The sequence below is a fragment of the Chaetomium tenue genome (genome assembly GCF_020726465.1).
Source record: "Chaetomium tenue strain MPI-SDFR-AT-0079 chromosome Unknown F5144scaffold_5, whole genome shotgun sequence".
In the NCBI taxonomy this organism is placed as follows: domain Eukaryota; kingdom Fungi; phylum Ascomycota; class Sordariomycetes; order Sordariales; family Chaetomiaceae; genus Chaetomium; species Chaetomium tenue.
The window spans coordinates 2,409,817-2,431,816 of record NW_027117333.1 but is presented as its reverse complement, the minus strand read 5'-3'; the positions used below and the strand labels follow the sequence as shown (position 1 = coordinate 2,431,816).

The following is a 22,000-nucleotide window of genomic DNA, read 5'->3' as shown; positions in this document are numbered from 1 at the left end:
GATGCCAACCATTTCAGGCTTAGCTAAGCCGAGCCATTGCATTGCGAGCACGCACACCCGACCTGGCACCTGGCACCTGCAACCCGGGCCGTGGGTGAACACGAAGAGCGAGCGAGTGATTGAGCAACAGCCTAACTCTCATCAATGGACCAAGCGCCTCGGACTTCATCCAGCAGCTCCCTGCCAGCCTGCATCGAATACCTGAGCAACTGCAAAAGTCTGTAATCAAGGTTGCATCAGCTTGCTTGCAGAATGGATGCCGAGAGCCAGGACCGCCAGCCTGGACGCCTGGCAGGGGTCCTCGGGAGGATGCGCCGCCGCCGCACCTTGCTTTTGCAGAATGGACTCGCCAGAGGTGACTTGAAGGCGGGAGCGGCCGGCAACATGCAGTCAGCCTCGGCCGAATGCTGACCGTCCAAGGCTGGCCATCAGCTCTCTGATTTGACGAACAGGAGAGTGGCTCGTGTCCCATTTTAGTAATTGACGTCAAGACTATCAACTGGTTGACCAGGGTTACCGAACATAGTGTAGAACTCAGAGTTGTGGACACTCTCACTTGAGCCTAACGAGAGCGCAAAGTTGAAACTATCCAATTATTGATACCATCCATCTATGTTTAACCACCTATTTATTTCAACACTCAGGATACCTTAGACTTCATTCCCCAAAACGCCCAGCATCCTGCGGACGTCCATAACGTCAGCAACTACTTTACCTACCTACATATAAGGTAAGTCTAGATGTGTTTCTCTACCTATATGTAGGTACTCATCCAGCAATGACTACTAGCTACCTTATTCACATCTTTATATAGTTAGTTATTAGTTCCAAATGCTAATCTAACTTCTGCCTATTTCCAAGGCAAACCTACGAGGAGAAAAAATGTTGGGAATAGGGTAATTACCTAGATAAGTAGCATCCATTACCGCACGGAGATATAAGGGGATTAGCTATATCAATATAGGTAGAGGAAGAATGAAGCAAGACTTGCACTTTGCTTTTTTTTATTGATAATTACCGAGGTACTCTCCACGAGAAATCGAGAAAGATTGTATGAAATAATTTAGGAAAAAGAAAGTGTAGCTACATCTGGAGATCAGCAGGTTGTAAGCATGCCTGTACCAATCAGGCCACCAACCGTCTATCCCTGCCGACACATCTACACACGAGATAACCTGGCCATGTTTCACTGCTAGATGGGCTTTCTTCCTTTTACGCAAGGGCGGTATGCATTGTCGGTAAGGTCAGCGACGAATCACTGGAAAGAGCCGGAATATGCCCCAGACTTGCGTGCAAGGAATCGAACCCTGAGCCTCCTTGGGCGCAGTGGAACAGTTATCTCGGGTGCAGATGTGTTTGCAAAGCTAAACCGCTGAGCTAACTACCTTCTGCCCTCCAATTTGTTGAAATGGGACGGCGCGAAGAGGGTCTATAATTCTCCAGCGCCAGGCGACCTTGTCCCTTGGAATTACTTAGGTACCTAGGTACCTTGGTTGTTCACAATAGTACCCTCCATCCCATCATCCCTTAAAAGCACGCGTTCAGCGCTGGTGTGTCGCTTCTGTTTATCGCGTTACGGTAGAGATCATTTCAACGCGTCGCTTTCCGTGCCTTCGCTACTAAAATCTTGACCAACCCGGACCCAACTAGGAACAGAAAAACAATCGAACTTGCTTTCCACGAAGCGTCCCCAAAAGAATTTCGAGGTTTCACAACATCTCTCCCTTTCTCTGTCTTTTACTATCAGTCACTTTTGCCATCGGGCATTCTTTCCCCGCCGCCGCATCACTCATTTAGAATCGGACTACCTATTTTCACCTGAGGGTCGCTGTCCGTCAGGTCACCACTCCCTTTTTCCTGACCTACGTCGACTTTACTCGTCCGCTATATTTTCTCATTTCCTTCCCTCCTCCTTCTACGCTCAATTCTTCAGTCGCCGGAATCATGGGAGCCAAAAGCCGCGCCGACCGCTTGAGTCAAAGGGGCCACAAGGCCGGCAAGCACCATGCGCGACACGAGAAGCGCGGCCTTGGTAACGGCAGTGTGCCAACCAACTTGAGATCCATTTTACGATCTTTGATGCCGAAGGCCGGCATGTTATACCCTTTCACAAAAACCTTGATGAGCCGCAGCCGCAGCGACAACGGCATCCTGACGGCGATTAAGGCGGGCACTGGTGTACCACAAATCACCACCAGGTTGCTCGACGAAACATTCTCCCGTGTCTTCCAAGAAGCCACAGACTTACTACAAGGCGCCAAAGGCCGAGTCAGCCAATTCGAGGACGACCCCATCATGCTAATATCCTCCATCCGCCGCCTACCAGCACTCCAAGATATCTGGATGCGGCGTCACCTCAAATTCCTCGTGGGCATTTTCTTGCTGCTGCGCGCCGCCCGCCAGAACTGGCACAAGAAACCGACGTATCCGGAGGACTTGTCAAAGCACGGCAAAATGGCCCTGGCGATTGACAAATTCTTGGCTGTGGATACCCTCGACTGGGGCAGCATCAGCTTCATCGAGTGGCTGTTGCGGGAGATCATGATACCAGCCGAAAAAGATGAGGCCAATAATGGCATTGTTCCCACGGATCCCGCCTTCGAAACGAACGCCGACCAAGGTGCAAGGGTCCAACTTCAAGCTTCCCTTGAGGGAGTGATGTTGGGCATGCGGCGCCTGAACATCGATGTTGCCCAAGATGTGCTGGTAAAGGCATTTTCAGCGCTCTGTATCGAAGACAGGGGTCCTGGTGTGTTGCCGACGGATGCCACGCCGGGTTTCAGTCAGCTGGACGACGAGGATGATCCCGCCTTCGGGATCTTCTGACATATTGGAAGGGTTCATCGGTTGAGATGGGAGTTGTATCATTATATATTTTTAGCAAACCAGCCAAGTTGTAGTATTGGAAGGTACCCAGTTGAGAGAAGAACCTCACATATATGGCCATTGCCGGCACTCAACACGATATTGTACACAATACGCCAGCAAAACAACAAGGGATAACCCCAGCAAGTACATCAATGTCGCCAAAGCGTAATATATACTGCCAAAAAGCTAAAAAATATATGCACAGAAACTCGGCCGCGATGGAGGCACCTCCACCCATCCCGGCCCGGCCAAGGTACCTAGGCCCAAGTGCATGTGGCCCAAGAGACCCCTCCTTCCCACCATCATCACATCCACGCGCGTTTACACGCGCACCCCCACCGGACAAGACACTACCGGACTACCCATCCCTCGAATCTGAGGCGCGGATGGCGTTTACACGCACTGGCTGTAGTACTCGTTGGTGGCCTTGCAGGTCGAGCCCGAAGCGCAGGTCTTGCAGCCGGAGAAGCCCGAGCCGCCGCACTGGCCCCTGTACATTGGTGAAGAACGACGTCAGCATGCTTTGTTTTGTTTGACTTCCCATCATGCCCGGGGAAGGGGGTTAGGGCGAGGGAGGGGGGTGTTGGTTGGGGTGGGGTTGGGTGGACCGTGGGGGGGGGGTGAGGGTTGGTGCTAGCTAGGGGTAGGGCTGTTGTTCAAAACGTACCACTTCTCGACCGTGCAGCCCGAGGGGGTCGAGGTCTGGGCAGGCGGGCGCACCGTGCTGGTGGCGAGGGTGGTGGTGGGAGAGCCACCGTTGCCCGGGTTGGAACCGCCGCCGTTGTTGCCGCCGCAGGTGAAGACGGAGGGGCCGGGGACGGTGTAGCTGTTGAAGTTGGAGTAGATCTGTTTTGGGGGGGAGGTGTTAGACAACGGTTGCTGCTATTTTGGGCCCAAGTCAAGGCAGGAGGGGAGGCTCACGTTGGCGGTGTAGCCAGGGTCGGTGTCCTTGAAGGCGCCCGGGATGGACACGGTCGCCGGGCTGGCGCTGCCACCGCCGGAGACGGTAACCTGGGCGCAGCCGATGTAGAACTGGGGAATTCCACCGGGCCACGGGTTGTGGATGCCGAGCTGCTGGATACGGATCAGGTAGTCACCGTCAGGGATGCAGCTGGGGATCTGAGCAGTGTAGGTGGCTGCGAGGGGGTGAGGTCAGCTTAGGAGAGGGATAGGGGGCCCACCAGATCAAGACTTACTGCCCAAGTCCCACGTAGCGGAACCTCCAGAAAAGCTGGGTCCAATGTCCTTGATCTTGAACCAGCCACCAGACCCGTCGTACGAGCTGGCAGCGCCGGGGGCCTTGGACATGTAGAACGAGACCGGACCCTGGTGATAGACGGCTGGGGGTTAGGGTTAGGGCCAGCGTTAGCACAGCACACAACAACAACAACAACAACAACAACAACAACCACCACCACCACCACCACGACAACAAACGCATCCGTAAACCGGGCTGAGTGACTTACCGACGTCTGCCGTAAAGGTGATGCTTTCACCTGCCTTGACCGCGACGGTGGCAGTCCCGGAACCGCTCGCGCCAACGTTACACCGCAGGTCGTTCGACGAAAGATCGGTCACAGGCGAATTGTAGTTCGAGTTCTTGCGCACATACTGGAACACATCGTGCTTCCCAGACGCCGTGCTCAACTGCTGAAAGATGTAATGCCCGGAAACCTCGCTAACCGCCAGCGAGAGGGCGGCAGCACCGAGAAATCCCTTCATGATGGTGGTGTTGTGGTGGCGGAAGTCGGAGTCGGAGATAAGGATGGGCAGCTGAGTTGCGGCTGGCTAGAGAAATGAGCAAAGCCATGAGAGGAAGGAGATCCCCTTCATATATGATCTGGCTTGCCCAAAAGACACACGGAGTACCCGTGAGCCCGGATTCAACTGCTGGGTTGCACTCGCGCGAACCGCGTTCAGATGCGCCACTGAGGAAGGTAGAGGTCCGGCGGCCGGCGGGGCATTGCAACGGCAACCGTGCTATTGTCGGCACCGCATCGCCAACGGGCCGGCTGCCGGGGTCATTCAATGCCCCTTGTGCATCCTGGGCGTTGGAAAACAACGGACACCTCTTGTCCGGATACTCGAAACGGCGAGGGACTTGTCCTCTCAGCCAATCAGAGTTCATCCCATGCTGTGCTATTTAGCCGGCGTGTTCGATGCACCCCACAACCCGGTTGTCTCAATGAAACAATGCCATCACACCCTAACCCAATTGTAGATGGTCAGGGGTTGCCTTATGCGGATCGATGTCCCGGCGATGTGCCTCCAGCAAACCAAGTGGGCACTTTGTTCCGTTTCTAAGCCAAGACGTCGGACTCGTTGAGAATCCTCTCGGATAGCTACCGAAGGGTTGCGGCTTGAGGCATGCCCAGAAAGAGACGACCCGGGTTTCTGAGAGGCCTGATATTAAAAACGTGGGCAGCTTGCCAACGGACGTCAGTGGCGTTGGTTTGAGCAATTAATATGCACGATCCAGCTTCGATAGGTTGGGGGGTGTGCGTGGCCTCATCGAACCCGCACGCGTGACAGACTTGTACATATACCGTGACATGGCCCGACACCACCCATCCGTGAACACTATGCTTTCGGTTGCCTCGGTGCCCGCTCGCTTATGAAGACGGAAATAAGGACCACGGGGATGGGACATCTGTGTAAACGGAAAGGGTGAGAAAGGAAACACAGAAAAGAAAAGCAGGAAGAAGGAGGGAAGGATTGGGAGTGAGAGAAAGAAACTCCCAGCGTCTAGGTGGAGAAGTAAGATAACGGAAAGTACTAGCACAAAGGCAAAGCAAATGGAGATTGCTTACATGCATTTCATTGCCGTCGATGAAACGTGAAAGCGGTGAAGGAGGCGATGGTAAAGTCCCAGCCAACCCCAAGTCTCTCAACATGCCGTCGCCTGGGTAAGCAAGGGAGCTTATCAGGTTAGACAGGGTATCTCCCTCCATCACAAACTCTGAGAATACCACGGAATGTCATTCTAATAGTGCAACTCCGCTAGATTAGACGCGGTAAACTGAACTTCAACGGCGCTGAGGCCATGTCCCGCCGTTTTTTCGGCCTGGCCAGGCTCTTCCCGTGCCCCTTCTCGACTTCTTACCTACCTACCTTAGGTACCTGAATCTGAGCCTTGAACTCAACTCCCACTCAAGCATCACTAACCCACCGGCCGCATCACTCAAGCCCAAGCCACTTGAATTCCAGAAACCCATACCATCATCGGGGCAAGAGATTGCCGACCTTCCAATCCTCGCCGGCCTTAATCTCGAACCCATACCCCACAGCCCCAGACACGCCCAGCGCAGTCTCGGGATACCTACGACGTGCCATCACCCCCCCCCAGGTCAGCCGGCCACACCCCACTCCATAAACCTATGTGCCCACCAGCCCGAGCAACCTCGCACTGCCCCGTCACATCAAACAGCGCGTCGTGGTGGTAGCAGCGGCGGCGGCGGCAACGGCAGCAGCAGCTGAAGCAGCCCTGGCGCGTGACAAGCAGCAAGCAAAAGAGGACGGGCAGTAAAGTCGGGGCCGCGGGCAGGGCGGCGGGGTGGGCGCGGAAGGGGCTGCGCGAGGGCGGACCTGGCCCGGAGACGGTCGAGGAGGGCGGAGTTCTTCTCCCTGTTTACTGGCCCATGCCGCGCTGCTGCTGCAGGAGCATGCCTATCTAGGGCAGTCAGTGGCTTCGTGGAGGAGGTGGCGAAAATGTCCTGGCGATGGGCGCCCTTGGGCAGGGTTGTCTGGTGTTTAGGTAGGGTCCCAAGCGCGCGCCTTACATGCACTGTAGGTTCACGTCGTGTGAGAATAGTTGCATTTACAAAGACGGCGCCGGGGTTGAGTTTATGGTCGATTGGCGAGCATATTGTGTAGTAGCCGGGAATGAATCGTGGGTTGCATCGAGGCAATACAATGGAAACCGCGCAGGTTTTAGGTACCTTATATCGGGTTGGTTTGATACCCTTCAGCAACAGCGCCTCTACAAACCGAGCGATGGATATGAATATGCTTGAAGGTAGGTAAGAAAAGACAGCGTTTGGAAAAAGAAAACAACCCCCCTCTTCCTTTTCTTTTTCTTTTCCTTTCTTTGCTTTTCTTTTCTTTTTTTCCTTTCTTTTCCTTTTCCTTTTCTTTTCTTTCCTTGTCTTTTCTTTTCTCTCTTTTTTCCTTTTTTTCTTTCTTTGACATCAACTTAGTATTTACTTAGAGAACCTCCACCACGATTCTACGATACAATAGCCCGTTTCCGAGTATGGAAGTTAGACTTTTACGCTGTCCTTAGCATGCGAACGAGTACTTTAAAAATCGTTGGCAGACACCTTTTTCAACTAGATGGGCTATAATGAAGCCTACATTGACGCCCTCGTGGTACGCAGGCTGATCCTCCCTCAATATGAACGGATAAAACGCCTCGATGCTTCCTCCTCGAGATCTAAGGGCCTAAGACATGTCGAGTCCGGTGTAGTCGAAAATCCGAGCGAAGTGGTCCTCACTATGTGGGATGAGTAATCCTTCCAGGTGCGCCTCCATATTGAGCTTCTTGCAGGGAGTGTTGCGCGGTCAACGCCGGGGAACTTTGCGTCAATGACCCTGTAATTGATCCTAACCTTTCTCTGAATCAGAGGTTTGATCATCGCCAGAGGGCCCGTCAGGACAAATGGTATATCTTTTGGTGCCCTGGCTACGTGGACGAGGCCATTGTCCCCAACCACGATCTTGACGGGGGCAGCACCATTCGCGGGTTCGAGTGAGTCGGTCTCGCCTTCGTCGTTGGAGTCGGCAGAAGGAATTGGGTTGTAATCTTCATCGAAGATCACGGCGTCGTCATCAAACGCCTCTTCGTCAAAGCCCTCTTCGTCAGGTACCGGCTCGCTCTCACCACGTTTACCGTTACCAGTAATGACACCAGGCTCTTCCTCTTCTTCATCCAACATTCCCTTGGGGCGCTGGGTTGGACGGGAGGACCTCCGCGGGGTATTCTGTGTCTTTGGCGGCGATGGGGGGCTTGTGGGCGCCAAAACGGCCTTGATTTAACGGCGAGATCGCTCGAGGAGGGGGGGTCGCGGGCGCCAAAACCGCATTGGTATAGCCACGGGTCCGCTCAGCTGTGGGAGGGGTTGTCGGCGACGGGGCGGCCCTACTCTCGCCACTGAACCGTGTGGCTCCACGAGCGTTGGCTCCCGTAGGTGGCGCGGTCGAGGAGGTGAGGCTGTACTGGTTGGTGATGGATCTGTTGGCGGGGGCGGGGGCGGCTCTCTTGGGACGACCTGGCGCTAACACAGGCATTAACAACACAGAGCTATCAATACGAAAAGGTGTTGGTCCAGACCTGGGCTAATCTCCACTTCAGTTACCGTTTCCTGAATTCGGCGACGTTTTGCCACGGCAAGAGGGGCAAGCATCTCGTCCAAATTGGGTAGGTTGAACTGCTCGGTGGTGGCCCGGCTGGCGGCGGCAGCTGCGGCTCCCTTGGGGCGAGGGGCTTGGTCATGGTTAGGGGTTTACAGGAAGCGGTGGAAACGGTCACGGCGTCCTTACCTTGGGGAGTCATCTTGGCGAGGGGGACAGAAAGGGGAGTTTCAGGAGAGTGCGGCCACAAATAACGAAGTCCGCTTCTGCGGATGCGGCGTTGGTGTGAAAACACCTAGAGAGAGCCGACAAGGACAGCCAGGCACAAATGCAAGACAGACGGGGTACAAAACTTGGTCGTGATGATGTCGTTCGCAATGGTAGACATCTACGGGAAGACAGAGACCTGACCGCAGCGGAGATCACGGAATTCCGCCCCAGGGCCCCACTTGATATCTCGGGCCATCCCGTGAATTCGAAAGGCACAACTCAGAAAATCTTTCTGCGCTTCGAGGGCAGGAGTGACGGGACTTCCAGGCGGGTTGGCGGTGGTTGTCCTGTGCTCCTTCCTCAGCATCGGGTCTCGGCGCCTCCTGCCCGGCCTTGACGCGAGACCGACTCCATGCCTGAAAAAGATGTTTCCACCTTGCAAAGATGGCCCGTCATGTTTGGCCCAAGTTGTTCACTCCCAACCTGGTGGAACTCAGGAGGTCCAGGCTTGGACCGAGAACGATAGTGGACGTCGTTGTCGTGACTTGTCCTGTAAAAACGCACTGGTATTCCCAATTCTGCAGGCTGCGGCCTTGTGTATTAATGACTGTCTTGCAGACCTCAAACCGGGCCCTTGGGGAAGGCGCGGGTTCGGTAGCGCCAAAACTTTGGTCGGTCACGCAACGCAGAGACGGTACCCGGTGTGCCGCCCAAGACGAGATGGTTGTGGAAGGTGCGCTTCGTTCTGCCAAGGAGCATACCTAGGTAATTTTGAATGATCCGAGTCTGCAGTGCACCTCGGCGGCATCCATATGTCCAGCCGTCGGGCACCATTTGGCCCGTTGATGTCTATCTTATGGGTGTTAATGTTTGCGGCAGAAGCGGGCCACAGGTTGCGGCATCGACCCATGGTACGCCTGCAAGGGCGCGTCGATCATGAAGGCCGGCTAAGCTTGTTGCTGGTCGGGTGGATGGGGCGGGACCATGAAGGGTATACTGAAGGCTTGGGGGGTTTGCTTGACGTCGACTGCGAGGTTTGTATTGGGAGACTGTATATAATATCGGCATCTAGCGTCATACGGTTGTTGGTCTTGCGCCAGAGATGTAGATATGATCAGCCAACAACCCCGCCCAACATTGTCTCTCCTTCTACTCACAACTTAATACCCTCTCCATGGAACGCTGCCCTCTGTTCCTCAACATTTCCACGATTTACATCTTCCAACAGATCTCGACGAGCTCTGGCAAGCACGATGTGTTCCACTATGTCCACAAGAACTGGCGTCTCCCTGTAGAGGACGAAACAACCATAATGGCCCAAGGTTCGTCGCGCTCAAAGTGTTTGAACACCTTTAAAACCGTTCACATATAAACTAGGTTTTGTTCCTTTTATTTCGGCGAGGGGTTGAACACTGCCCCCCCGTCATCGCCCAGGACAAGAAAAATATGTGATTGCTCGAGTTTCCACCATCTGGGTTTAAAAGCCCATACGCCCGCACAAATTCAGTTATCCTATGAGGGTAAATGCTCTCGCAGAAGACCCCCAACCTTGTATCCTAGAGTCAACGCTAGACCACGTATATAGGAGCAATTATGGCCAGCAACCAGCCCACCTTGAACCCTTACATGTACAGACACGAGTCAGAGGAGTTTGCAGATTCGGTAGCGAGGGCACTGAATGCTTCCAACATTCCATGCGTCCTCTGGGGCCAATATCTTCTCTCGCTTTGGGGGGTACCGACTTCCACTCCCGTAAGTTCCACTCAGTACCCCGGCTTTTGTGTGGATCGCTAACATCCACAGACGCTCGACTTTATCATCCCAGACGCGAGCTTGGCAGCTGCGACGGAGGTGATGACGACTAGTACGCAGTTCACGCGACCGCTTCACGCGTGTCCGGACACTGGAACATGCCACTGGATCCCCCCTACTAATCGCAAACCACCCCCGTCGTTCCACCTCCATATCCAAGATTCGGCAGATACCCCCGTGGTGCGCTTGTTCTTACAGTCCGAAACCCTCTGGATCCTGCCGCCTTTCAACGCCTCCCTCGCGAACCCCAGGGAGCACCCGCTCCCACCGTCCCTAGTTCTGGCGTGTGACACGACAGTAGTGCCACGACCCCGGGCGGGTGAAGGGGGTGGCGCCTTCCTCTCGGATGAGACTGTTGTTCTCGTCCTCAAGCCAGAGATTATGGTAGAAGCTTATATGCGCATCCTGGTACGGGACATAGACACGCCGCGTTGCAGCTACGAAAACTTGAACTACATGTTGCAATACGTCGAGGGACGCCACTTCATAAATCATAAGCTGCTTTCTGCCCCACTTAGCGACGTCTACGAGGATTTGAGGGATGATACCATGCCCATGCCGGATCTTATGGACAAGCTAGAAGATGTTGGCGTTGGACTGCCGCCGGTGTGCTACGAAGGTAGGTAGTACTTGTACATGTAGGTAGGTACCTCGCCTTTTGAGGGCTGCAACTTTCTAGACGTGGAAAAGTCCCACCACCAAGACAGCAAAATGAGGACGAGCACAGTACATGTAACCGAGCCTCTTATCGCAGCAGTCTCCTTTCTGGCCTTGTTTCTTTGAAATAGGCCGCAAATTATCGCTTATATTTTATGCAAATGTTCCTCCTCCCACTTGTTCGATCCCTTCTTCCCATAATTAATTTATTGCCGGACAGAAAATCCATCCCGCCTATTCTGGCACCCCGATCCTCGCCCACATCCATTTCTGCTCGCCCCCCCTATTGCACTTCAACATGGCTTCGTCTCTTCAACAAACCGCACTTGAGGTTATCCTCCAGCAAATCCCCCGCTGGGCTACAGTCAACATTGACGTCATTGGTGGTCTCGCCCGGCTGCATCACAACCCTGCTGGCCGAAGCACTGGGGTAAGTGGAGTCTGAATCACACAGTTAGCTGATGGATTGAAGCTTACATGGCATGCAGGATGTGAACTTCATCGTCGAATGCCGAGAGGACGAGACATTCGACGTATCGACTTTGATCCGACAAGACCTTGAGTCTTTTGACAGCACGGCCTTTTACCAAGGAGGCGATGGATTCCGCCACAGGCAGCCGGCATCCCATGATGGTCAACAGACATCCCACCGTGTCCCCTTTTTTGGCAGAGCATGCGTACGTCCATTCCGCACAAAGTCCAGTCGTTCCCTTTTGCCCAATTCCCGGTCTCTCCCTTTCCCTGAGGCCTGAACACTTCAAGTTGCTTTCGGGACGGCAACAGTGCGCTAACCTCTTCAACTTCCCTGCAGTTTCCCTACATCCCGCCCTCGCTGCAGCAGGTGCAACGCATTCGCCCTGGCGTCGTCCCTTACATCCAACTCTCAGATCTCGTCGTCTTCAAGATGCACTGCTGCGGCCTGCGATCGGAAACGCAGAGCAAGTTCGATGTTTTGGACGCCCACGAGATGCTTTCCGCGGTGGGCCAACCGCTCATCCTCACCCCAGAGCAGCAGGATGCCGTGATGGGTAGACTTGTCGACATGACGACGCACGGCCCGCGCCACGTCACAGCTCAGTGGTGGCGCCAGCAACTGAGCCTGCCTCCCAATTTCAACTAGGAGACTGAAGAGAAGGACCGCGGGGGCGCCGATGGAGGGGGCGAGGAGGAGCAAGACAAGTGAGGGGAGGGTGGCGGGGAGGGTGCACATCATTCCACATCTATCTTTGTCGTCCCTCATCTGTCTTCGTCTGCCTTGTTCTCTCCGGTGTTCTCTCGTCAACCCTGCGGCCAGAGGCGATAACTTGGCGGGCCATCATAGAGGCTGAGTTTCTCATTGGATACGGTTTTGACAGACATATCATCTGATGATGCAGCTTAATACACCATTCCCCACCATCAACGCTCCCCGTGCAACAATGACTGTGACTTTGTACATGTACCCCGCGCAGCACCCATAGAAACACTACACCGCAGCTCTCCACCCCTGGGCGCTAACCGCTAAGAGTGTACTGGGACTGCCCACCCGCATTGCCCCAGCCCTCCGTAGCCAAGACCTGATAGTCATGCGAGCCCAAGTTCAGGCCTGCCTTGGACCAGGCGGCGAAGTGGTTGGCCATGGTGACGGTGCCACTGCCGGGCCGCTTGTCGACGCGGTTTGAGATGTACTGCCAGAAGGTGGCCGTGCCTGTGATGGACGGCTGGTTGACCTGCTGGTGCTTCCAGATCTCGTACGTGCCGCCGTCGCTCTGGAACGTGCCCAGCTTCTGGCCCTGCGCCGATCCGGCTCCGTTGGAAGTCCATTCTTGCACGTAATACTCCACGAGAGGATTGCGAGTCCAGCCGTAGACGGAGACGAGCACCGTGCCCGAGTTCTGCGTCGTGCTGCCGGTGAAGGTGATGTTCCTAAGGGCATCAAGGTCGTGTAAGTCGTAACCCCAACCCTAAGAAAAGCTCAGGGGTAACGGTGACTTACCTCGCCGTGCCGGTCCTCCAGCCCTTCCCGACGACGAAGTCGCCCGCGCCAGAAAAGTTGACAGAGTAGCCGTTGTTAGTGGGTTGGAAGTTGACGTTGCCACCGGTCTTGTAGTTCTGGTTGTAGTCCAGCTGGCGGCGGGCGAGGTTGAGAGGTCCAACCTCGTAGTCAGGGGCATCCGGCCCATATGTTGCAGCCGCTGGAGCAGCGACGGCGCCGGAAATGGCCGCAACGAGGACGGTGAGGCAGGAGAAGGCAACCATGATTGCAATGCAGGATGAGTTAACAAGCTAGAGTGCTAGAGGATTTGGGTCTTTACCACAGGACCGAGGACGACGCGCTTGATTTATAGTGGTGAAAGGGGTGTGAGCTTCTGGCTTTTCCGTCGGGACTAGCCCCTGGGTGCGGAGGACGCATCCGTCTGTAATTCATCTGGAAGAATGCCAAAGGCTTGTTTCCGTGCCATCTCCGTGATGAAAACCCTCCGGGAACCCCAGGTAAATGGTGTGATAATGACCGTAGCACACCGAACTCCCATCCGGAACCCTTTCGGGAGTAAGGATAGATCGGTCTCCGGGTAGTAGGAGGAACGTGCGCGCCGCGCATGAGAAGGTTCTTGGGGCCTCATCCTTGTCCATGTGACGGAGTGGGCGCTTGAGTGTCGCGATGCTTGGCGGGTGTTTTGCGCCGCCTTTATCCAGAATATAGAGGCCGCGTAAAACAAGCCTTTGGTGGGACGGCACGAAATGAAGTTTGCGGGGCCATGCCGGTAATTTGGTTGCACCAGGCAGGAGCGGTATCCCTATAACTTCCGTTCACATCGTTTCAGTCTCTCCCCTTGTGTTGGTTAAATGCGGATAATTACTGTTGGACGCTTCCCCGCCTTGGTATGCGTCTCCCCAGCTTCTTCACCTGGGGGAACCAGGTTTCAGTTGGACAGCCAAGAAAGCTTGTCTGGACCCAGCCCAGTGGAAGAAGGGTAGAGATACAGGCAAGGTTCTCTGGGCTCGGCGCTGGCCCGTAACACCCACTTAGTAGCCAGGTTTCACTTTCCGAGCCCATGCATGTCTTATAGAATGGGCAAGGAGGGCATGATCCAAAAATGCCAATCTTCTAATTCGGCACAGTATAACGCCCTTACAGAGCTATGGCAACCTTATGGGATTAGGAACTGGAACCCTGGTGACCAGTTGCTTTGCGAGGCCTAATAACACCGCAAAAGCACCAATCGGCGGAATTATCATATTCGTAAGAGAATTATTCCCTCCGGCTAAAATATACAGTACAACCAGGTTTTCGCATCCAGGACGATCGGGGGCGGAGCTCCTCGCCCGTTGTATCCGGGCCAAATCAGGGGGCGAAGCAGCCCCCTGAGCCCCCCTGAACCAACGCCCTCTGGCCACCAAAAAAAGGCAAGATGTAAAGTTATACATTGATCAGAGGAAAAGTAAAGATGACAGCACGAGAAAAAACAGAACGTAAAAGGGGAAAAATGTAAAAAGGAAATTGCATAATCAGGTAATTATAGTTAAAAGTATGACCGCGCTTAATCGCGGTTCTTAACCAATGCACGAAAACGATTGGCGTATCAAATAGCTTGATTAAACGGCGAGTCACCTCACCCAAAACTCAGAGCCTCATATTCCCTAGCGTGTAGTCCAGAGGCTGGTGGCCGAAAGGGCGAGGAAAGTCGACTGCCATCCTGTTAACGTTCTGGTTCGGCGCCTGCCCTTGCATTAAGAGACCCGGGTCCTGCTCCTGCACCGCGTAACCCATACGCCGAGGGACAGCATGCCTCTGCTCCCTCCTCATCTGATCCCTAAAGGCGATTAGCTTCGTAAAACTGATGCCATTCACCGTGTCCGCCCGAGGCGGGCCGTTCCGGAAACTAGGGTCTTGCCGGAAAGGCTTACCGCGGTTGCCGGCCATGCTATCGATCAGCCTCGCCGTGTCGGAGGGATTGCGAGGCTCGTAGGCCTGGGACCGGGAGACGCCGCTACGCCTGTGGTCGTCGAGAACTTGGCCAAGCACCGCGGCGATGCGGCTGGAAATGTTGGCCGATGCGGTCTGGTGCTTGGGGGTTCGTCTCTTCAGCTGCCGCATGAGACGGCGAAGGTCAGCGGGTTTGACTTGCCAGAGGAGAGGGTTCCGGGTGGAGTTAGCCATACCATTTCGCTCGAATGCGCGCTGGAGCCGTGGGAAGCCGGAGGTCTGGGCCTTGGGTTTGTGGGGCTCGATGGGTGAATCCAGGCGCAAAGACGAGAGTGCATCGACAAGAGTGTTGGAAGCGCGGGGCTTGGAATGCTGTAGCACCTTCCTGTTCCTCTGGTAACAAACTTTCCTTCGGCCGTTTCTCATGATGTTGACGTGATTTCTTGGAGACGGTTTATCGGAAGGAGAAGGGTGTGGGTCACAACGGCGGTATTGCGGGAAGGAATAGAGTTGGGTTGTATGGCAAAGAAGTTGTATATATACCTAGGTAAGTTTTGCAAACAGCGTGTCACGACGGACTCGTCGTAGAAATCTCATCTTGTGAACAGATCAGCTGTCTTCCCTCATCCTCGTGGTTCGAATCTCATTCCTCCTGTGTGTGATCTGGCCGTGTCACACGACCTCTCCGGGTCTTAAACAGCCGCCATAAATTGGAAGAGTTGTCGTGTTGGCGCGGGAAACGGCCGTTGCGGCTTGCTCGCAACAAACCGGACCAATTGCAACAAAAAAGCATCATATGCCAATCCTCAGCACCAACTGACGACTGTCCATATTCGACCTAATGTTGCCCAAAGTACTTTGCTAAATCAGTTCACGTGAAAGGAGGATTGTCTAAGAATGTAGTTTAATGCCTACACTGCCTGCTAGGCACTATCTCTTCATATTCACAAGCAATGAGGTTGTTCTCCCATTATCGCCTTAACTTTTCCTTTATCCTTAGAATTCCTTTCCTCTTGTTCTGCTCTCCGTGTCACATCTGTCATCGCCGCCGATAGGCGCGTAAAATTGGCACCGACAATGAGTAAAACGTGTCGACAAAACCTTAGGTAGGTAGGTATGTACCTAGGTAGGTAGGCATGGTGGGTAGTATTGTCCACAGTTTGGTCAATCAGCAAGAGACTACAACACGACTTCGCCCACACATTGCTTCACCCAAGCCTCGACTACGTAAGCAGTCGACTACGTACTACACGTTGATGACTCCTCGACATCACGATTTCTGCACCTGAGTCCGGGGCTGGCAAGGCTCATGGGCGATCGACTCCCCGGCCACAAGCGTATCATCCCCCCGGAAGCCGATCCTTCTCAAAGACTGTGAAATGTCATTAGCGAGTTCAAACCCAACTTAAGCGTCAGATAGTTGCAGTGAATTTATGAAACGTAGCCTCCTTCATCTTAGCAAACGTCCCAGGGAATTAGTAATACATCTTAAAGGCCGAGAAGCAGCCATATCTGGTAAACTACTGCCGGCCGATGTCGGCTATGCTGATGGCATTACTAAAGGTGAGGGCGGTTAAGAACTCAGCGGATCGAGCAAACAGCTGAAGGACAACAAGTGCCTATGCCGCTCGGCGTAGGCGAGATACGCTGTCAATCCTCCGCTCATCGCGTTTCTGTTGGGCTTATGGAATCCGGCCCAAGACAAGTAGGTCGTCGAGCCGAACCACTACTGTGTAAATAGGCCTTGAATGCACGTTGTTAGCAACCGCTTCTGCATACCCTTAGTGCGCGCGAGGCTGAGCCACGAGCTGCCCGGGCTCGGCATCTCAATGTTGAGCGCGGCTTCGATTTGGGCCAGCTCGGCCTACACTAACCTGGTCTGTTGGCTCTAGCCGTGCTAGCTCTCGCCGTGGTTTTGCACAAGGAGTTGCAGGGCCTCAGGGTTGTGGCCCTTAGATACCCGCCGGTGGGGAGATTCGGGCACTGAGGACATAAAGACAGTCTGGATTGTGGGGGGGGGGGATGGGCCAACCCCAGTCGATTGGGATGTTTTTCGTCATGGATGGATACTTGTACGGACATCTGCCCGCCAAAATGGGAACCCCGAAGGGAGAGGTCAAGGCGATCGGTTGCCGGCGTACGACACAGATGCTGAGGGAAGTGGACTGTGGTACACCCTGGTGGATCTTGGGCATGTCTTTGGATAACCCAGCTCTCTGATCAACTCTGGGCCAGAAGTCAGACAGTAAAGAACTCCAAAGCCGAGAAGATGACGGCGGGGGCCGCAACGTATATGCCGGCTAGATGCCTTCTTTCCTATGTTGTCACCTGGCATGGAGTGGGGTTAGAAGGGACTAGCCGTTAACTGTAAACTCTTGGATCAGTGGCTCGGATACCAAAATAGAATAATCTACGACTCTAGACCGCCGCCGCCTAACGCGTCGTTGACGACGCGTATGAAAAGGGGTAAGAGGGAGCCCTGGGGATTCTTGGATTCTGGGACTCTTGGCTGTCAGTACGGGCATGCTTTACTCTTGGGCACATCGTTTTACAGTCGATCTACGTTGGGGAGACCTTTTATGGCGTCAGGTGCCTCGGCGTCGACGTCAACAGGTCCGCCTGGACCCAACGGCGGCTGGGGCCAATCTCAAGCCGACCGAAAGGGTCCGCGCCTCTGAATTCGCGCCCCAAGGGCTAGTTCGTCATATGCGAGCTCTGCAGCGACGAAGGCCGGCCCGACCCTAACCGTAGCCTCTAGAGCGACGGCTTCACCGCCAACCCGGCCGACCCGTGGTACGCCGGCCACAAGATCATCCCCAAGAAGGCCTCGACGTTTAGTACATGTACACAGACGGCCAATTCTTTTGTCCAGTATTCCCAGTCGACCGCATCGACCAGGCCATCCTGACCGTACCCTCGGGGTCAACATCGTCAAGACGGCGGGCCCGCAACCCTGTGACGCAGCAGTGCCGGCACCATTGCCAAATAGTTGTTTGACTACCCGGAAGGTTGCAATTCGAAAATGGTCCTCCGCAGTCACCCGTGCTCCAACGGCACCCACGGCCACTTAGAGTCAGCGACACAGGTGGCCTGGGCTAGCGTTATCTTTGACTCGGCGGTGGGCGAGGTTTGTGGTGTCCTCTTGTGTGCGGCACCCCTTTCTTGTGCGTTCGACGACGGGCGACGAGAGGCGATTGTTCCACGCCATCACTAACTCCAAGGCCAGTTTCAAGGACTCTTACAATCATTATTAAAGGATGGAAGGTACATTTTCCAAGACCCTAGAATCAGGCGACAGACAAGGGCGTAACGGAGGAGCAGGCTATAGCTCTTATAGACGGCCATTTGGTGCTATATGATTCTAACGTGCTGGATTATGATACATGGTTGCTCCTATATATAGGTAACCAAAGCCCTAGGTACCAAACATTGAAGTCAATTAATCGCACATACATATATCGCCTTTATAGCGCTCAATTCCCTGAAACGGGTAGGATACTATTGAAGAGATTGTAACTTATAATTTGGTTCAAATTGCAGAGTCGCAAATAACCAGGGTATCTAGGATCAAAATAAAGCAGCTTGCCAATGGCGTGAGTGCTTAAGGTAGCCCGAGGCGGAACTTTTACAGGATTTTGAATTAGTAACATGGGAAAGAACCAGTGTCCCTTCTGGGCTTAAAGTGACCGCCGAGTTTGAACTGACGACTTCTACCTCCATTTACAAAGGAGGCGGGTTTGCCTTCTCGGCGGAGGGCTAAATGTCCGGGAGACAGGCGTGAATAATGAGGTCGACTCCCGCAGCCTGGAAAGAGGCGCGGATGGCCTCCAGTTCCAATATAGGGGGGGGGATGCCCCCCAAGTCCTCATCTTCCCGAGCCCCGTCTTCCGAGACCTCGCTTTCCGAAACTTCACCTTCTGCGATGCCATTTTCCGGTGCTTTATAATCCGACGCCACGCTCCTCAACACTTCATCTTCATCTTCTAAACCTCCATCTTGCAATGTTTTATCATCAACGAGTCCACCTTGTGAACCTTCCTCTTCGCCAGCGCAGTTATCGGCATCGGAACTATCGTCATCGGAACTATCGTCGTCAGAACGACCGCCATCGGAGCTCCCGTCATCGGAGCTATTCGCATCTGAGCTATCCTCATCAATAAAGTCAACGTCGTTGGCGTCATAGACGTTGATCTCGATGGTGCGCAAATTTTCGTACCGCCCAGCCTTAACGGCACTTAATAACCCCCACAAGGCAGACCCGAGTAGGTAGTTGTACCCACGAAGCTTAAGCTCGCGAATTGAAGAAGGGAGGGTTGAGGTAAGTAGATCTGAACCTTCGCTAGGCGTGAGCCATTCGTCGTCGGCGAAGAAGGATGCCTCGGCGCATAAACTTTCCAACACGCTCATCTCCCGCAGGAGAACTAGGCCGGAAAAAGCAAAATGGAAGAGCCTTGATTTTTCGGGCGTCGTGTAGCTCAGGGTTTTGAGTGTGTCCTTCCAGGGCATTAGTTCCCGGATAAGGTCATAGAATTTGAGGCCAGGCTCCCCACTATACCCCCGAAATTCATCGCCTCCTTCCATGTCTTCCCAGCGCCCTGTTCGTCGGATTCTGAACTTACGAAGTCTTGGCCCAACCGCGGCCATGAACCGACGCAGTGAATCGTAGGATAGAGAGGAATTAACAAAGCTTATCTCGGTCAGATTTTCGAGGTGCGGAGGATTGATTTCAGCGGAACCGCAATCATAGAAGTAAACGCCTTCGAGGTTAGGCGCCGCCGCCATGATGGGAAAAGCTGAGGCGAGCGAGGCGTTATAACCTACTTCACAGACGCTGAATGCCAGCCTCTTTACGGAGGTTGGGAACATAGACTGGCCGGATAACTTGAAGATGGCGCGAAGGATCGCCTTGAAGGACGTCACGCAACACACCTTTAAGCACGTCCGGGTGTTGGTGGTTCCAGGGGCATTCCCCGTAGCAACCGCTGGGATACGCGACGTCGACCTCCCGAGTTCGCGGATCTATCGGCCTTAGCGGTTTGTCGACGAGGTGCCAAAGCATTGACTTCTTCTGTATGGACGGGCAGTAATACAAATAGTCTCTTGCTACGGCGCGGAGGGTCCTGTTAACTCGAGATAAGCTGAGGAGCACCAAGTAGCCGCTGCGAAAGGCCGGATCTGGCAGCGGCTCGGGATCGGCGAGATGGTCTTGTCTAGTGTGCCATGATGGCCAGGGGTCTCCATTTCGAAGGCAATGACCACAGAAGTAGCTGCATATCTCCCGTAGGAGTTCCGTGGGTAACGACTGGAGCCTTGTTCTAGGAACTCTGGATTCGGGCATGGCGATGGACTTGTTGAGAACGCTGACGCTGTTGTTTCGTGTCGTTCAGCGTAGGAACTGGTCGGGGATTCGTGCAGGCGAGTACGTAGTTTATGTAGGCCAAATTATAATGACCGATAAGTGCTGGTGCTATTCTGGTAAGGGTGATAGGATAAGTGGGTGATTTACTGAATATAATCCTTGATCCAAAGTGAACACGAGGGCTGTTTTGTGGTATGTGGTCGATACGTGCCGTGCTTTGAGTGAAATATCCCGCAACTACCTCATAGGCAGGCACTCACTGGGACTCTAAGTGCCTAGACAGATATCGAATTGTTGCTTTACAAATCACCAATCGGAGTCGTCATTACCACAATGTCGTAACACAGCAAGGTTGTAGGCAGACATGCCAGATTGGGTGTGGTATGGTATACCCGATGGTTCACAGTCATAAATATACCCTAATTATCTATCAATGCCGTATGCTCACCGGTCCAGTGTTTCGTAATATAATTGGTAACCCCTATTTCTGTAGTACCGTGCCACTTCGCGTTGAAAAGGTTAACCACCAAAGACTTGAATACTGCATTATGGTGGAAAGGGAAATAGATACAATCATGGGAAAGGAGGGCAAGGGCGAAAAGAGGGAAAACAATCAATTGGACCACCCAGCTGGCTAACTAAGGTACAGTAATAGGGAAAGTCGCCGCGCCTCGGCGCAAGGATACCGCTGTAGATGTCCTGAGCTGGAAACGACCCGATGTGGGTATGGCATGTTCACCGGGTAAGGTTTGACAGGTACCTACCTTAGGTGAGGTACCTTACCTAGGTAGATACCTTATCTTGTGTTGTTCAATATATACCGATGTCCAAACAGTACACCTAGTAAGCGATGCTGCCCAGCTACGCTTCCCATCGTAGTACCAGTTTTATAACTCAAGAATCCACCAACTACATTAGAAACTCAAGAACAAAGTCTACCCCCAACGCTTCGAATGAAGCGGCGATGCCCTGTAGTTCTGATTGACTTAGGCCATCCGCATCAGGAGCATTCTCATCATCGGAAGTCTCTTCATCATCGGAAGTGTCTTCATCAGTAGTGTCTTGATCAAAACTATCCTCGTCGGAAGAATAGTATGATTTGGGAAGCGGTAGATAACTTTGATACGAGCGACGCTTCCAGGCCCGAATATCGATCGTACGCAAACGACTGTAGTGACCGGCGCGAAACGCATTCAATAAACCTTGCATGGCAGGGGCCAGTATGCTACCTTCCCCGCGAAGCCGAAGCTTGCTAATGGGGTACGGGAGCATCGAGGAGAAGGTATCTAAAACCACCTGGGGTGTAAGGCGTGGGTCGGGACCATGGACAATTTGGGTGCACAGTGATTCCAATGTCTCAAAGCCCCGCAGAAGATTGAGGCCAGGGGGGTCAAAGATCTCGTGCTGGCAATTCGCCTTGTAGGATAGTTCCTTTAGCGTCCCTTTCCAGCGTGCCAGTAGCCGGAGAAGCTCTGTGGAGCTGACGTGATAATTCCGCGATGCTGGTACGAATCTGAACTTGCGAAGCCTTGGCCCAACCACGCCTAGGAGTTTGGCCAGGGAGTAGGTGGTCGTGCCCGTGTGGTGTAAACTCAGCTCGGTAAGATTCTCCATTGGCGGTAGCTGAAACCCGAGACGTACATCACCGCAAAAGGAGAAATGGATTGCTTCTAGGTTGGGCGCTGCGGCTATGATGGGGATGGCGTTCTCAATCAATGCATCCTCCTCGGGATACAGCTGGCCGATGAAAGCGAGTCTCCTCAGTGATATGAAGGACGCATCACATAATGCCAAGACACTGTGAATGATTTTCCCGAAGGTACGTTCATCAGAATAAT

At 53.7% G+C, this 22,000-nt stretch overlaps 8 protein-coding genes across 8 annotated transcripts; 3 read left to right on the top strand and 5 right to left on the bottom strand.

The window, feature by feature from the left end:
• Positions 1–2,070: 2,070 nt before the first annotated feature.
• F5144DRAFT_470653 (uncharacterized protein) lies at positions 2,071–2,499 on the top strand (the record flags this gene model as incomplete). Its single annotated transcript, XM_066785008.1, has 1 exon — positions 2,071–2,499. A coding segment is annotated over one exon (429 nt), but the record flags the coding sequence as incomplete, so codon positions are not given.
• Positions 2,500–3,250: 751 nt separating this feature from the next.
• F5144DRAFT_515199 (glycosyl hydrolase family 61-domain-containing protein) lies at positions 3,251–4,646 on the bottom strand. The gene is made up of 5 exons (XM_066786603.1): positions 4,335–4,646; positions 4,065–4,208; positions 3,790–4,004; positions 3,536–3,714; positions 3,251–3,358 (listed from the first exon to the last, which is right to left on the bottom strand). The coding sequence occupies exons 1-5, from the start codon at positions 4,588–4,590 to the stop codon at positions 3,262–3,264; spliced, it is 891 nt and encodes a 296-aa protein (XP_066641519.1). The 5' UTR covers positions 4,591–4,646; the 3' UTR covers positions 3,251–3,261.
• A 1,850-nt stretch (positions 4,647–6,496) lies between these two features.
• Positions 6,497–8,419, bottom strand: F5144DRAFT_604329 (uncharacterized protein; the record flags this gene model as incomplete). The annotated part of the gene is made up of 6 exons (XM_066791335.1): positions 6,497–6,538; positions 7,222–7,308; positions 7,362–7,742; positions 7,801–8,141; positions 8,198–8,350; positions 8,407–8,419. 6 exons carry the CDS (start codon positions 8,417–8,419, stop codon positions 6,497–6,499), a joined length of 1,017 nt encoding a protein of 338 aa, XP_066641518.1.
• Positions 8,420–10,053: 1,634 nt separating this feature from the next.
• Positions 10,054–10,866, top strand: F5144DRAFT_494912 (uncharacterized protein; the record flags this gene model as incomplete). The annotated part of the gene is made up of 2 exons (XM_066786064.1): positions 10,054–10,179; positions 10,231–10,866. The coding sequence occupies 2 exons, from the start codon at positions 10,054–10,056 to the stop codon at positions 10,864–10,866; spliced, it is 762 nt and encodes a 253-aa protein (XP_066641517.1).
• Positions 10,867–11,092: 226 nt separating this feature from the next.
• Positions 11,093–12,085, top strand: F5144DRAFT_578053 (uncharacterized protein). The gene is made up of 3 exons (XM_066789246.1): positions 11,093–11,326; positions 11,385–11,573; positions 11,708–12,085. The coding sequence occupies exons 1-3, from the start codon at positions 11,195–11,197 to the stop codon at positions 12,014–12,016; spliced, it is 630 nt and encodes a 209-aa protein (XP_066641516.1). The 5' UTR covers positions 11,093–11,194; the 3' UTR covers positions 12,017–12,085.
• A 35-nt stretch (positions 12,086–12,120) lies between these two features.
• On the bottom strand, positions 12,121–13,134 carry F5144DRAFT_654130 (glycoside hydrolase family 11 protein; the record flags this gene model as incomplete). The annotated part of the gene is made up of 2 exons (XM_066793089.1): positions 12,121–12,801; positions 12,872–13,134. The coding sequence occupies 2 exons, from the start codon at positions 13,132–13,134 to the stop codon at positions 12,390–12,392; spliced, it is 675 nt and encodes a 224-aa protein (XP_066641515.1). The 3' UTR covers positions 12,121–12,389.
• Positions 13,135–14,438: 1,304 nt separating this feature from the next.
• Positions 14,439–15,229, bottom strand: F5144DRAFT_613855 (uncharacterized protein; the record flags this gene model as incomplete). Its single annotated transcript, XM_066791757.1, has 2 exons — positions 14,439–15,000; positions 15,040–15,229. 2 exons carry the CDS (start codon positions 15,227–15,229, stop codon positions 14,501–14,503), a joined length of 690 nt encoding a protein of 229 aa, XP_066641514.1. The 3' UTR covers positions 14,439–14,500.
• Positions 15,230–18,559: 3,330 nt separating this feature from the next.
• Positions 18,560–20,528, bottom strand: F5144DRAFT_594210 (uncharacterized protein; the record flags this gene model as incomplete). Its single annotated transcript, XM_066790550.1, has 4 exons — positions 18,560–18,711; positions 18,838–19,684; positions 19,731–20,169; positions 20,473–20,528. 4 exons carry the CDS (start codon positions 20,526–20,528, stop codon positions 18,560–18,562), a joined length of 1,494 nt encoding a protein of 497 aa, XP_066641513.1.
• Positions 20,529–22,000: the final 1,472 nt, after the last annotated feature.